This window comes from Castor canadensis, chromosome 15, assembly GCF_047511655.1.
Source record: "Castor canadensis chromosome 15, mCasCan1.hap1v2, whole genome shotgun sequence".
NCBI lineage: Eukaryota > Metazoa > Chordata > Mammalia > Rodentia > Castoridae > Castor > Castor canadensis.
The window spans coordinates 9,102,884-9,119,857 of NC_133400.1; the positions used below are offsets into that span (position 1 = coordinate 9,102,884).

General features: G+C 40.8%; 1 protein-coding gene across 18 annotated transcripts in view; it reads right to left on the reverse strand.

Annotated features, from left to right (window-relative positions):
* Wwox (WW domain containing oxidoreductase) overlaps positions 1 to 16,974 on the reverse strand; it is a 927,061-nt gene that overhangs the window by 633,023 nt on the left and 277,064 nt on the right. For 17 of the 18 annotated variants that reach the window (XR_012441878.1, XR_012441877.1, XR_012441880.1 and 14 more), the window contains one exon: positions 16,524 to 16,788. Coding sequence is in view for 13 of the 18 variants with exons in the window: in XM_074055599.1 (XP_073911700.1) it covers positions 16,524 to 16,788 (265 nt within the window). In the remaining 5 variants the exon portion in view is untranslated. Of the gene's footprint in view, positions 1 to 8,920; positions 16,789 to 16,974 lie in introns of all 18 variants that reach the window. The other variant, XR_012441881.1, reaches the window with a different exon arrangement.

Sequence of the window (16,974 nt, forward strand, 5' to 3'; positions counted from 1 at the left end):
GGATATGCATCTGCTCCCCAAACAATGCCAGCACCTCTTCATAGGGGTGATCCGTCAACGCCATGTGCAGTAATTTGAGAGTTCTGTCATCACATGGCGTTGCAAATTTCATTACATACTTTAAATCACGTTAACATGGTTTGTTAATGTTGGTGTTCACCAAAATGCCAAAGCTATTTAAATAATGAATGGGCTTGATAATTTTCTACGCATTACAGAAGTAACACGTGAGTATCTACACACTCTTATTAGAATCTATCTTACATCATTAGTTAAGAGTCATTGATGGAAAGATATATAAATTTGTTTGAGACACACTGCAGACTCACAATTTCAGTCGTTGTAGAAATAGAGAATATACCAATCAGAAGAGAAAATATTTTAAATTAGGTTAAAATATTGTTCCACACTATCTTTATTAAGTAACACTGGAAAGAATTTAATGCTACTGCTTAAAAACAAAAGATAGGAAAATATTTCGCTAAGTACTAAATAACACTTAAATATAGATAGGTTCCTTTACTTGTTGGCTTATCACACATGCATATAAGTAGACACCAACAAATTCATCCAGAAACTTAATATATCTCATATGTACTCCTGTCCAGATCTCCCATACTCAGTCCACACTTGAAAAGCTTGTATCTACCACTTCTGCAGTGGCAGGGATATTATTCCCCTTGCCTCAGGACCCTCAACACTGTCTTTGTACAGACTCACATTTCTCAAAGTTTCAATTCCTTTGGCCGCTCTGTTGGTCTCCAGGCTAAAAATGTCTTCTTTCAAACTCATTTGTTCTTGCGTCTCAGAAGCCCGGACACCATTAGATCCAACAAGGGCTACAGATGGCAGAGACTTAGGGCTTGAACCTTTCAGTCAATTAGAACGGTCCTGAATTCCGCTCACTGTCTTCAGTTAGATGGCTTTGGATGTGTGGCATTCCAAGCTCCCTTGGTAACAACAGAGAATGCCACTCTCAATGGATCAATGAAAGAAATGCAGAAGGTATGGAGTACAAGTCCTATCATGTGGCAACTGATCAATCAATGTGTTACTTTTTTAATGTCACTGACACCATCATTGCCATTATTATCATCACCACCAACCTTAATATAAGATCCTAAGATCTAGAATCCTTTGCAAAGTCCTTGGTGGTAGCTGCTACCTTCACTTCTTCAAAGCATGAATCACTACAAACCCATGTTCATTACTTGAACCTTTGCTATAATACTGATTCCATATTGCTTTGCAGTTGGAAATTTTGCTTACAAATTTTGCATTAATCTGGATTTGTTAAAATATTGCTTATCATGCTCACTGAGTTTTTTAGTGCCCCCTTAATTTGATTCCTCATCCTTGGTCCCCATCCTCCCACTGCTCTACAGTACACTCTCTATTTGTATCTATATCTTTAATCTCCAACACGTTCATCAAGACTCAGTAAAGAAGTCATCTCCATTCCGCAACTTCACCTGTCTCCTCTTCTATCTACCCCCAAGACAGAAAAGTGCCATGTCACCATCTCACCACAATTTACCATTGTTGCCATTTCTACCCCTTAAAGGCAAGCACCGCAGGGCAAGAACAATACATATCTCATTTTTGCATTTGCCATCCCTTAAAGTTAGCTTGTGAACGAGGAGGTGCACCGTGAAGGTTTATCAGGTATTAGCAGATCAAACAGTTCTGGAGCATTGATCTTCAGAGGACCAATGGTGATACATGGGTGGTGAAGTCAATGGTGCATGTCAAAACTTGTGTCAAAATGCACACTTGATGCCAGGTGTGTTGGCACACATGTGTAATTGCAACACTCAGGAGGCAGAAGGATCACAAGTTTGAGGCCAGTCTGGGCTACATAGTGAGATAATGCCTTTAGCACCACCACCCCTAAAAAAATCATTACTTTAAAAAATGAAATACAGCCCTCCCCAAATAAAACATGACATTACACATAAAGAGTATCATTTCATGAAATACCTGTTGCAGACAAGTACATACAAATATGCTTATTATACATATACACACAAGTATGCATAAGTACATAGGTATTGGGTTTGAACATAAGAAAAACTTTAGCAGGAGTCAAAACAGTTGGAAGGATACCCTTCTGGAGCAACGTAGAGCATTTGATCTGTCAGTATGTTGTACCCTGCTGCAACACAGAGAGGGCAGGTCTTCCACAGTATTGGAAGTTTGGAAAAGAGTTAAATTAAACAGGCTCAGAGAACAAGCCTGGATAAATGAGAACCTCTAGAATATTGGAAGGGACTTGCTGAAGAATTTCTTAGGTATCAGCTAAGAAATAAGTAGTGGGCTTTTATCAAATGAGTAACATATTTCTGGTTGAAATAACCAGCAAAAAAACTTAGATTCAACAAGCACATGTGGCATAATGGGAGTTGAAAATGTAAAAGTGTGTCTATACAAAAGCACACTCACAACAGGAAAAGTCTAAAATTTGGCGCACACAGAAATACTCACTGTAAAACACATATGGAAAAAATAGTTTGGGTATAGAGGATTTCAATTTTTTAAGACTGAGTTTGACAATGTTTGTATTATTTTAAAAGTAGATTGAAGTATATAATTGTACTAATAGAATTCATCCAGTATCATACTTCCATGAAAAAAAAAAAAAGATCAGTGTTGATATAGGTCTAACTTAAATGTTTTATTCATAAATATAGAGTCTTTACAAATCCTTAGAATCAAAATGGCAGGGCTGAAATTGCTGGCTTTGTCTTCCCTACCCCAGACAGAGCTCCTCAGCCATCTACATGAAAGAATACATCCACTTCTTGAGGAGGTACTGTAGCAGTAGCAGGTGCATTACTAACTCCTGCTGACTTTGTAAACATCTTGAATGAACTGAATAAGAAGTGAAATCTTCACAAAGATATACTAAAGGTATAGATAGCCCATAGGAAAATAATAATGGGCAGGGGGAAAAGGGAGTAGTAGAGAAACAGAAAGAAAAAGACCAAAAAAGGCTTAAGTATGCATTTATCAGGTCCTTAAAGAACCGTGATTACATGTGCACGCACGCACAGACACAAGCACATTTGAATCACATTCAAAGACTGACCACCTGGGTACCAGCGTACTGCTTCATAAGACCCAGGAGCTAATACTATGTGAGTCCTGAAGGAAACACATTTAAAAAAAAAAGATTTCTAAACATCTAAAGATGGGAAGGGTTATATTAGAATATATACCCATTTTGTTCCTTGGTCGAGCATGAATAATACAGAAACTTGTCCAAATGTACAGAGCAAGGTAAAGTTACTCTGGGCCTAGTGTTACGAGATTCTGAGAGATGTGCATGAACTTCAGCCTAAGTCACTTTGTTAATTCATATTTGGCCTGTTTCCAAGAAAGGGATGGACAACAACAAGCAGAGAGCAGGTAAAGTAAATGTATTTAAATCCCAACAAACTGAAGGGAAGTTGATATGCCAACCACAATCACTAGTATGGCCTGAAACCGGACAGAGTTGGACTATGAGCTCCAAAGACACATCTTATTACAATTTCACTATCAAATAGAAGGGTTGTGGCTGCTCCTCAGAGACATTTCCTTAGACTTCAGAATCAAAGGTACTTCACACCAGTAGTGGCCTGGCTCCATATTTTGGGGTCAAGTAATAATATCCTTGACAAGAGCTGCTCTATATGTCCTTGAAATCAAGAAAGACTTCAGGAAGGGTCACATTAACCAACAGAATACAAATAAAATGAACATTTCTTGAGTTCTGTCATGCACCATAAGATTGAGCTGTACCTGAACATGTGTGATGTGGGAACTAGTCTCTGCATCTAACAGAGGAAAAAAAACCCGAAGCCTGGAGACTGAGTGTGACTTGCCCATGATTATAGGGACATTAGAAGGAAGTGCTTGTCAGGATTCACTTAGAGCCTGATTCCTTCAACTTTAAAACCTGTGAATGTTTGTTCTGCTACAACATATGGAATCCTTCTTCAACCAGACTGCGAACACTCTTTCTCAGTTTCTACACCCTGTAACATTGGTACTGGACTATGTAAAATAAATGGCTTGGCACACAAAAGATGCTTAGGGCATGGCTGGGCACAAAGTGAGTCCTAATAAACCTGAGTTGTGTTGTTATTTATTTATTGGCAGAACTAGATTTTGAACTCAGGACCTGGCACTTACTAGGCAGGTCCTCTAACACATGAGCCACACCCCCAACTCCTTTTTGCTTTAGATATTTTTGGGTAAGGTCTTAAGTTTTTGCCTGGTCCTGGCCCGTGATCCTCTTACTCACACCTTCCACATGGCTGGGCCCACAAGTGTTGCCACTATACCCAGCTTATTGATTGGATGGGGTTTTGCAAACTTTTTCCTATGGTAGCCTCACACCATGATCTTCCTGATTTTAGCCTCCCAAGTTTTATATATATGTTATTTTTTTTTTAAATTGTGACTTCGAGTCAAAAAGACCTCCACCTCGAGTTCACCTATGAATCCAAAGGAGCCTCTGGCCTGGCAATGAGACAAAATGACACTGAAAGATGTGATATGCAAGCTGAAATACAAAGGTGCGGCAAATTGCACCACAGACCAACCCTTCCAGACTTATGATAAGGAGCTAGGAAGTTCCTCTACTTTTCATGCACAAGAAATCGGCCAGCTCCTTCCTAAACACTTGGGATAGAAAGAACAAGGAGAAGAAAACTCTTATTTAATAATTTTCATAATTGGGCTTACTCCAGAATCGAATTCTTTTGAAAGAAGTTACATTTGTTTTCTTTCAAACATCTTCTTAATGCTTTCCTTATAGGAAATCAGCTTAAGGTTAATGTTGAGATTTAAGCCATGGTAATTTCATTACTTGGTCCTTTATGTCACAGAGAATCAACAAGTAGACCACTGACACCCAGCACACACAAATGCCAACAAGAGATGTTCTAAGAAGAAAAAAACAGGCTATTGTGTTCACCTGCTTAAAAACATTAAAATATCAAAAGTTTTAAAGTTCCCAGATTTTACAGGGATTTTTTTCTTATAAAGAGTGAGAATACTAAGAAAACATTATGCAGGTCTCAGTTGTTGATATACAGTATTTTTTTTGGATCTAACAAATACACTTTTTATAACTTTTCTCTGAGAGAAGGAAATTTCAAGCTCAGATTACTTGGATACTCTTACTGTTTATTCTTCCCTCTTTTTTGAGCAGTCAGAAGAGATTTCTCTCAGTACTTCAAATAAATAAGATAGCCAGCTGAACAAACACCATATATTCTGGTGGATTACTTTGGCTTCTTCAAGAATATTTCACTTTCTTTTTTCGAAAAGTAAATGATTAAAGGGACCCCATCATATGAAACCCAAGAATGAAATGTTTGAAGTGCTACAGATCCTACACAAGGTGCTGTGTGAAGAAGCAAAAAGGCCTCACTCAGAAAAAGAACTTTATATTCCACAGGGGACATTTGGATATTACTAAACAAGATATTTTATTATACATTTTAAAAGTGGTGGTTTGATGACAAGAAAAACTGAACCTTAACATTCAAAGTCAAATTATGCATATTTTCTAAAAAGAAAAGCAAAATAAAAGGTTTTTTTTTCTTTTCTAGCATCCAATTTAAAAAAATGCCCCCAAATAATGACAACAAATCTTAGAAATTATGTGTAGTCTGAATATGGAGAATAATATTCTATACAGGCTTTGAAATGGTTGGCAAACCTTATCTAGTTTTACGGCTTAATTAAAGTTCGGGATTTCTGGCCAATCGTTGAAACTCAAGTGCAATCTCGGCTCTAGAAGTTTCTTTTAAAAGAAAGTTTGAGCCATCGATTAACATGGGCCTCCTCCACAACAGCAGCACGAAAACGGACACTTGAGTTTAGGAAACATTGTCTGCAAGTTTCTTTATTTTCTTCATAAGCTTTCTTATTAAAGTACTAAATCTTATTTCCCATCATGGAGCAGAAATGCATAAATACATAAAGGCAAAAAAGGTGCACTCGGTGCCTCTCTCAATCCAGAAAGAGAGAAGACCAGAAGGCAGAAATTGTACAAACATGAAAGTAAGACAAAGACAGACCACAGGTAAGAAGCACATGGCTTCCGACAGGGAAATACTGTCCAGGTCCATGAGCAAACCCGCCACCATGTAGCCCACCAAAAGACACAGCAAAACTCAACTTGAACAGAGTAGAGTAGCAGGCAGCCTGTGAGGCAGCCCCCTGATTCCTGTCCCACCACAGAACTCATGCCACTGCAAAACGCTCTCCTCCTGAACACTGGTCACACGTGACTCACGTCCAACAAACAAGAATATAGAAAAGCAGTGAGATGTCAATTCTTGATTGGGTTATGGAGGACTCTTCTGCCTTGCTGCTGGACCCTGGTTCCTTCTTGGCCTACATGCTTGGATAAAGCCAGCAGCCAAGTTGGAGAGACCTAAATGTCAAGGAACCAAGCTCTTGAGAGGAGCCTAAGTCCTCAATCTACTGGGCCACAAAGAACTGAGCCCTGCCAACAACCACAGGGGCTTGGAAGGGAATCCTAACCAGTTGAGCCTTGAGATGCCTCTCTTCTGGCTAGCACCTGTACTGTAGCCTGTGACACCCTAAAGCAAAGGCCCAGTTAAGCCACACCTGGCTTCCCGACCCATAGAAACTGTAGAGTAATAAGTAAGTCTGTGTTAAGCTACTAAACCTGGGACTAATTCTATGCAGTGATATACAACTAAACACAGAGCTGTTATTATCTTCTGCCTTTCTCTTTTGCTCAACCTGAGGACATTTACTACCTTATTATGGCTCCTTGTGGTCCCTTTGTCAGCTCCCCCAAACTGGGAAGAGGTGACCATGTACCCACAGGAGATTATCTCAATGCAAGGCCTGTGGTCAGGTAAGGAGCTGGCCATCCATCCTAGAACTTTTAACTGTGTCTCCTGCTTTCTTTGGTTGCTAATAGCTTAGGACAAAGTTTGCCTTTTTCCAGGTTCCCCTTTGCAGTGACAGCCACATAGGTCCAGGATTTGGGAACTGACATGGTTGCTTTTCTCTCTCAAGTACAAATTCACTTGTGCTCTTCTTTCCTTTTGCCTCTCACTAATTTCTAACTTGTTACCATGGGTTTTGGAACAATGGCGCATGAGGGGAGATATACACGCATGCAAATATAAATACATGTGTGGTCCAATTACAAATACACCTTCACCCCAGATAAATCTGGACTGGATCCCATTTCTGCCACTTATTAGCTAAGACAATGTACTTAGCACCTCTAAATTTGCTTACTCATCTATAAACAGAAAAAACCATTTTCTTGAGCTTCTATAACTGTTGCGATGAAGTACTAATTTATAACAAATGCTTAAGAAATAATTTGCTATCTTAGCATTAAAATACTGACATTATCACTGGCATCTTAGTAATGAACACAGGAATAGTTCTACTTTCCTCTGTAATTTTGGAAAATCCATCACCCATATTCCCTTCCAAGGCTGCACAGCAAACCTGAGGGGACCTGATTTTTATAATACCAAGTATTCTGGCATTTGGGCTTAGAAATCAAGAAATAATTCAAACATTTAAAAGATTTTACTTTCTGCAAGACCCTAAATGGTCAGAGTAGAAGGAAGTATAAACAAGACATCCTGCCATCATGACCTTTAATACAGCAAGATAAAGCATAGAGCATAAGAATAAGTATACACTAGGTACTATAATCAATGATTGCCAAACAGTGATAAAATATATTACGATAAGTAGTTTTGAGAAGGCGATAATGAACAATTATAATTATTGAAACATCAATAATAATAATGGCAGTAAAATCACCACCATAATACCTGCTAGCGTTTATTGAGTTCCTGTGATGTGACAGAAATCCCATCTGGTCCCTATAATCGTGGCCTGCAGTAAACAGTAGCTAATGGCACAACAAAGGCAGGCAAGGGTCAGAGACTTGGGCTAATGGACCATGGATGCAGAGCAGGCAAGTGGCGAGGTGCAATCTGTGAAGCCAGGCCTTCCTGACTCCAGAGCATGGGCTCATCCAACGCTTCCACATGAGATTCAAACAGCACTTGACAGATTACACAGCCTGACTGAGGTCCAACTGCACTATACACATTTCATGGCCATTTCACATGAGACCTATAGTCTGTTAACCAGTATTAAGGATGGTCCTTACCAATTCTTTCTCCTCATACCACAGAAGGAAAAAAGACATCAACACCACCAGCATTTCTCAGCCTCTTATCAGACCCTCAATAAATAAGTAAATAAATAAGGCAACCATCAGACCACACACAAATAGCCAACCATTTCACTATCCCATCCCGATTTTGCAAGCCGAGCAAAGAGCTGGCTCATCAAAACCATTAGCAATATTGTTTCTTTATTTGTTTTGCTTTCTAAATGATGCTGACCATATTATTTCTTGTTTTGAAGATGAACTGGTAGAAAGAATTACTTAAATTAATCAAAGGTATTCCAGCCAGTAGTCTGAGTGGCTCCTTCCTTCATTCCTATGCTAACCATCAGTCGCCCTAGCACATGGTCCTCATGATGACAGGGACCTCGCTCAGCATTATGACCTATCAGTGTCCCTGGCATGTGGCAGGTGCTCAACATTATTTATTGAATGAATGGATGCACATCCAAAAGACTTCTCGTGGCCCCTGTAGGAATTTATTCGAGTCCTACCTCAATGACATCCTCCCACTTTGCTCACTAATGCCACAATACTTTCTACAAGTAGCTAGGGTGCCCTATTTATAGAAGGGCACCGAGTGAAATCATTGCTGTGAGAAAAAAAAAAAATCAGTGCACTAGGTCAGCATACACCCTGATTGGACTCCATCACTCTGTCCCCCTTCGCCTCACTGCACGGTGTGTTCAGATATCTGGGTCTGCATCTCCCAGGCAGGCTCACCTGGATCACTGGTCCATTAATTCAGACGCCAATGGTTTGACTGGCAGATTGCAGCTTGTGATCCAAAAGAAGAAGAATTCCACAGAAGACGTGAGAAGCTGAAATGGCCTCTTTGGGGTTTTCTGGGCCAGTCATTCCCAAGTGTGAATGAGTCCAGCATTTCCAACACAGAGAAAAACAGCAGCACTCTCTCTACTGATGCTTCCCTGAGGCTCAATGTGCTCAACCGAAATACTGCTTTTTGTCTCATAATGGTGTCCTGCTAGAATACCCATTCTTTTATGAAATGATGGTGATGGTCAATGGTGGTGAGTTTGTTTATCTAAAGTTGACAAAATAAAATTCCTGGGTTAGTCTCCATTTTTCATTTCCTTTCAACTTAGAGCATTGGCTAAATGACTCATTGAACAGATATGAACACTGAAGCCCAGAGCGGGTAAATGACTTGCTCAGAAACACACAATTATTTCACTACAGCAAATTCTAAAATCCTAACACATTAGGGCCAAATACAAAGAAGTAAAGCCATGGGCATGGAGCTGGCCTTTGGCTGGCTATCATGGAACTTGGGAACATGTTCTCAGCTGATCTGCAAAGTATTCCTGTTAGTATGTTAAGAAGGGGAGAAGGGAATCGTTTTCTAAACAGCTCAGAACTCCAGGTTTGAGTCTTCTTTATTTTTGCTAGCAAAACATTAGCTCACACCTAGGGAAAAATCAACGTGTCCAAAGAGCTATACAGAAATCAGTGTTCATAGAAGGAACATTCCAGAAAATCATGGGGCAACACAAACTCCCGGCATCTGTTTAATCATGTTGGCTTTCAATATCCAAACTGCACGGAGGCCAAAAATTACTGCAAAGAAGTATGAAATTGCAGAAAAGAAAACTGAAAAGGGGGAGGATCAAAGAAGCTGCCACTAACTCAAAAAGAAAATACAAAAGTAATAAAAGAGCTAGAGAGTTATACAGAGGAAGTGCATTACTGAAATGCCAGAGGGTCCACAGATGAAAAAGAAACGAGGGTGATAAAACTGGGGAATTTCAAATCTTGGTTAAATGTTCATTAAATAATTTGTCACACATATTAAGGCTAGACAATCACTTTCCCCCCTCTTGGGTGCTCATTCAGGAACAAAGAGACAAACTTAGCACACTATAAAGTAAGGTGGAAAAACTAGAGGATGAGGTACTATAGCGTCACACAGCCCTTGCTTTGTTTTTAACAAGAAAGGGGACAGTCTTTCCTCAAAGTGAAGGTGTACCACCGATGTGGGCAAAACAGGCAGCCAGGAAAGCTCAAAATTTGCAATGCAAGCCCAGCTAGCTTCCCCCTGGGGAACTTCCCCCTGATTTCTCAGGCTTCTGGGCCTTTAAGCCCAATGTTCCTAGGGAGAATTGAACTTTCTGTGACAGACATGGTATCCCTATTGGAAGCCTGGGCATCAGTAAGCAGACCTTAGAGACGCACCCAGAAAAGAGGCAACCCTTTTCTTGTAGACAAAGCCAGGTACAGAAGGAAAAATACTCTATGATCTCACTTCTATCTGCAATTGAGGGAAAGCTGAACTCACAGAATCAGAGAGCACAATGGAGGAATGTTGGCAGTCAATGGTCCACAGTTTTATTTAAATAGAGTAAGTTCTGGACACTGATCATACATTATGGGAGTGGAGTTAAAAACAATGCATTAGTACATGTATATAGCTAAAGAGAACAAATCTCTGAAATGTGAGAACATTTTGCATGTGAAGCAATGGATACATTCGCTGGTTTGATCATGGTAATCACTTCACCATGTGTGTACACACCACACTATAAACAGATCCACGTTTTACATGTCAATTGTACTCCAATAAAGCTGAGGGAAAATAATGGTAACGATGATGACAAAAGTGGTAACGATGTTTATTGAGCATCATGTTTTAAATGCTGAACAGCTTTGATGTTTAATTATCACTCCAAGCAAATAATAGCACTAGTTGATAAACATCTAGCGACAAGCGTGTTCTAAATGCTATAGGGTCAAGATGTCCTTTGCTTCTCAATTCAGGCCCAGGTCATAAGTGTAATATCCCAGTTTTACACATGAATCTTAACCAAGTTAGGAAATGTGCCCAGAAGTTAGGATGGGATGGAACTAGAGTTTGATCCCAGAGCTGTCTGCCTCTAGAGCTTATTCTACTGTCCCACTTCTTCTGCTCCCTATGTGGAGGTCTTCCCTCCGAACACACCCCTCTGGGTAGATCCCTTGTTATGGCTTGTGACCAGGAGCTTGGGGGTCTTGGGTTCTGACTCCAGCTCCCCTGTGTACTTACTGTGTGACTCTGGAAAGATCCACTGCCCTCATCATTTCTTTGCTCACACATTCTTTTTTCTCCCCCTTTGGCTTTTAGTTATTTTTTAGTGGGGTCTTGTTTTTTTTGTTTGTGTGTTTGTTTGTTTTTGTCCAAGTCTGCCTCAGACTGCCATCCTCCATCCTATGTTTCCCACATAGCCGGGAGGACAGGGATGAGACACTGCACCTGCTGTTACTTACACATTCTAAATGACATCCCCCTGCCTACCTCAGAGAGACTAGTGACAAAGTATCTATTAGCGACTGCCACTTATTAGGCACTAAATTGCCTTTCCTCATTCATTTCTAAGTATTTCTTGAGCACTTATTATATGTATAGTAGAGTGAAGACAAAAAATACTACCTTCAAGACAGGGGAGACATATTAAATACAAAACTACAGAAATTTCCTTTTTTAAGTTACAGGTGTATTCAATGTTATAAAGGAAAATTCCGAGGGCCCTTTATTCATTCACTGAGAACATGTGTACGGTGCCCAGTGTTGTAGACACTGGCTTTAGGACAGCACGCATGAGATACTGGACCCAACAGGAGAGACCAAAAACGCTTCCTGCAGTGGAATGCGGGGATGGAGCACTGGGCATTAACAGAGAACTGACAGTGGAGCAGGTAGTACATTCTAGACTGCAGAGCATCATGCTTCAAACCCCCGAGGAAGGAAAGAGCACAAGGCTGGCTTGGCTATGGGTAAGGCTGCTCATGTGAATGGGGACCAATAAGGCCAGGCACCCAGAGTTTTACTCACGGGCTCTCAAACCACTGATACGGGACAGCATTGCTATTGGCATCTGAGAAACTCTATGTGCATCCATTCGGTAGTGCCCGTTTGAAAGTCATTGGCCTGTCCTTTTCCCTTGCCATCAGAGCTTGCTTTCCACCTTAGACTCAGCATGCCAGTCATCACCGTTACCAGCCTCCCTTGCTCCTAGGAGAGGGACAGGTGACTCAATCCTTCTAAGTGAGAGCTGAGGAAAAGTTGGCTTAGGTGGACAATTCTGAGAACTTTCTCCTTATAATGGAGGGAGGCATGCAAGGAGGGATCCCACCATTCCACCTTGCCTTCAGAGTTTATCAAGCAGGATGCAATGACTAGCACTTCTGCAACCATCTTGTAAGCAAGAGGGGAAAACCAAGACAATCATAAAAGAGCTGTCCAGATAGTAGGCAAACACACCCCTGACTGACTGCCTTGGAGCTTCTGGATATATGAAAAATGTTTTTTTAAGCCTTTTTTATTCCAAACACTTTAAGTGAATGTTAATGACCCAACACACCTGAACTAGTATAGAAAATTAACCTAAAAAATGCCAAACTACTTCAAAATTGTATAACTAGAAAGGAAGAAATGAACTGAGTTTTAAATACAGTGCTAATGAGTCCAAACCCTTTGTTCTTTTGCAACCATATCCACTGGCCTGTGGAGTAAGCAAATACTATAAACCTTCCTGCTCTGGACAGCACTGAAAGATGACTAATAGAACAACTACTGGTGCTAACTGTGGAAAGTAAGAATGCTTGAGGCTGTGAGGAGGTGGCCTCCATGGGAGAGAAGAGAGCCTAGCCACGGTGGGGGCCACAGCAGCAAAGCTCATGTGTGGCCCACCACAGAGAGGTCCCAGAGTCCAATTTCCTAGCATACCTGAGCAAGACGACCAGAGAATTCCACCCTTACCCAGGAGTCTCAAAATATTTACATTAGGGGAGAATAGAGTTGAAATTTCCACTTTGCAAATCATATTTCCTTCTCCCTGCTCCTCCCTCCACCTTGTGGGCAACACACTGTTATACAAACAAAGCTTCAAAAAAGGGGTGTCCTTGACAGCAGGACAGTGTAGTCAGCCTCAGGTATTTAAAGAGGGTGTAGGAGGAGAAGTATTTTTTTCTAAAATACTAATTTAAAGAACAAATCAACATCTATTATGTCCTTCATTATGTTTTAAATTGCACAACTATAAATCACCCGCTGCAGGTTATGCAAGGGCAGAACTGCCCAGCTTGGCTTCACCGAAGGTTAGAAGAATGACACCTTGCGCTCTCCCTAGTTCTAATTTATAACTCTGCAACAGGCCCAGCATTGCAGGCCCATCCATTAGCAGGGTACCGCACATCTGTTAAAACTCAGCACAATACCTGGCTTTCCACGGCCACAGGAAACGAAACCCAACCGTTTCAGAAGTTCTACAAACCCAAGTCAGTTTTTAATGCAAAATGACTTGAAAAAGCAGCTCCTTAAAACATCTGCTAGCTCGTGCTACCCTAACACACGATATTCTTTCGACAGTTACCGCCAACACAAATATTTGCCTGCACAAAACACCCTCAGAGGCATGTGACAGCACTCAGCTTCAAACTTACATGCTGACCCATACGGGGCTGGCTCACTTGCCCCTAGGACCCCTGCGGAAGATGTTTTTTACCAGAGCTTCAAGCTAATGTGGAAAAAAAAATGCGGTAGAGGGGTGAGTTTCATGAAGGCACTGTCAAACATTTTAAAAAGGAAACTAAGCCCACAATCAGATACATATGGCAGGGGCAAAATGGCACAGTTGACAAAGAAAATGTTGCTGAGAGTAGCTGGGGAGGTTTTTAAGGCTGGAAAGCCATTTTTTCAACGAGCTAGGTAAGCTCTCTGTGCTTTTTGAGCACAGGATAAAGATAATTCTAACCCTGCAGAGCTATCATAATAAATGAGAGCATAGGTGCTGATACATTAAGCATCAAGATATGTGGCCTAAACTACCAGGTGGCATTCCACAGTCACCACACAGAGCCACACATGCAAACAGCCAAAAATTACCCTTGAAGACATACCCTTATTTCACCAGCCAATACTATAGTCAGGCTTTGTGAATTAAACCCCACAGAGTAATACATAACTAACTTACATATTTACATGCATATGTGAAATATCATTTTAGAGTGTTTAATTGCATAAGAGCAGTTAGTGAGACAGGGAAGTAAACATATAATGCACACATGATGTGATTTCATGATGAGAAATCATTCACCACACTTCAGTTTCCACTAAGATGGAACAGCCATTTGAAGAATTCTGCATCTTTGTTTACACAACATTTAAAATAACCCTATTTCCATTTTATTCATTATTTTTATTTTATTATAAATTGGAGAGAAAGAGAACAGGAGAGGGAGAGGGCACGGGGATGGGGAGAGGACGGAAAGGGAAGAAGAGGAGAGAAAGAGAGAGAATGACTAAGTGTGTTTCCCACAGAACCCTTCAGTACACATCTGTCCTGTCCTAGGGATCTCAGGAGGAAGAGGGCATCAGAGATGAGACTTCACCAGTAGGGGTCGCTGTACTGCGCATTAATCCCTATGAGTTTCTCATTAGTGATTATTATACTGCAGGCGGCCAAAATGCAAAAATTAATTAATTTCAGAGTGATAATGCATTTACAGCAACAATTAGAAATGTATAACTGCAAAGGGCCACATTTAAAAGACAGATTACATTTAATAAAGTTGCACAAGAACATCCAATTGTAAAATTACCGATCTGCAGCAATATTCCTTAAAGACCACTCAAAATAGCCTGACTCCATGAAGGGTGACCTAATTACTGTAACTAAAATCACCGTAGTCACAGCAAGTCACAGCAAATAAAAATGGGACGTTGATATTAGAATACTGCTGTTTAATGCTTAAGGGAGCCTGTTACAGTGGAGAAGCAAAGGCAGGGTTTCTGAGCACAAGGCCAAGCTCTTCTTCCCTTGACCTCACGCAATGGGATGGATACTCCAGCAATGCTCATCTGAAAAGAAAAACACTCTCTCCAAGGTGAAATGCAGAAAGCGATACGAAGCCCAGACTGAGCACTAGCCATCCACTAACAGAAGATTATGACCTCCTTTAGGAATCTAGGCTTTACATGGGATGAGAATGGGTTAGCAACTACATGGTTTGTGTCTCAACACACGTCTGCAGTGAAATGGCAGAGGTGCATCCATTGGCTAAGAAACAAATCCCTTCCATGATGGAAACAATGCCAAGCCACAGAGAGGGTAGTACATGAGTGTAACCTTTCCAGTCAGCCCAGTCTGTCCTGCTGGTGACACTGACCAATCCCAGCTCCACACTCATGCTCATTTCTCTCCCAAATACAGTCCTAAGTGTCTATTAAGAAGAAGTGACTAGCTATGAAAACAAATACAAACCCCCATCCAACCTCTTTATAAACTGAGTAATATGGAAACTCAGTGGCTAAAAAGTACTAGCTAAATGTTATCAATATTTTAATAAGAATTTAAACTTGCTCATATTCCATAATCTTCCTAATCTTTATGCCTATTGAAAAAAGGACATGTGGAGGCATGTGAAAGGTGCTCCATTCCAATAACCTAAGGATAGGAACACAGGAAGTCCACATTACTACAGTCCTTACAGCAGGACTACTGGGGCTGTGGTGCTTACTGAGCAGGGACCTTCTCCTACTTTGCTGTTTTTCCTCATCCCTATGGCAATAATTTGTATGACATAGATACAAATGGAAAACTGGTGTCCAATGATAAGGAAGAATTTTTAAAGGCCTGGAGTTCAGAAGAGTAATCTACCATATATATTGTGCAAAATGTACATTCTTCCTTCAAATCACTTCCTACTAAAATGCATCCAAGGCAACGATCTCTGGACACTATTGATACACAGCCATCAAAAATGGAAGAACTTCTATTCACCTCCATGAATACTTCCAAATCTAACCACAATAATGTGATTCGTCTGAGAAATTCATCTTTGGGGATGCAAAGAATAAATCACACTCTAGAGCACACCAAATTCTCCATTAAAAGAAGAATCTAGAACATCCAATACAGATTCTCGGTGAACACACAGGAACCACATCTGCACCAGCTTGATAGTCACAAATCCAGGTTTTTCACCTACCAATATGAAACACAGTTCCCAAGTACGGTAGATTTTCAAGGTTTCTGAATCAAAAAAGAAATCACATCCAAAGGAAACAAATCCTTTCCCTCAAGACCTTCAGCCATATTTCCCATATTGAAAATCTACAACTTCTATCCAGTCCGCCAAAGCTTCGTGAGAGAAACAGACTTGATCTACAGTTAGTAGATAGGTGTTCAAGGGCCTGATGCCATTCACAAGGATTCCAGACTCATCATGACAGGCCGCGAGAGTGGGGAGCAGATGCGCTGTCTGGGGTTCTCCAGGACCTTTCTGTGAGACAGGCTGGGAGTGACAGTGGCGCCAGAAGTCATCCACTTACCATGGATTTGGTGAATGGCCTCGCCAAGGTGAACAGCAGCGTGTACACCCACCAGCTGCGATGAATGGAGGAGTACATCATATTTCCAGGATGCACTGCATTCGATGTGACCCCACGTGGAGAGAGGCGACGGTGCAGCTCATTGGAGAAGAGGATATTGCAGAGCTTGGACCGGTTATAGGCCAGCATGGCCCAGTAATCATTTTGTGATGGAGACAGACGGCTAAAGTCAAGTTGTCCTGAAGAATCACTAATATCTGTAAATCTGAAAAATAGAAAATATGACATAAGGCAACTGGACTCTGACTTCTCATCTAGTTTATTACTTTTATTAGAAATCCATGGAAATGGTATATACTGTCAAAAAAACCTCAATCCTGAATGCATCAGAACCATGACCCTAAAAAATGATAATGATAACTGGGTGTGGTAGCTCATGCCTGGAAGACAG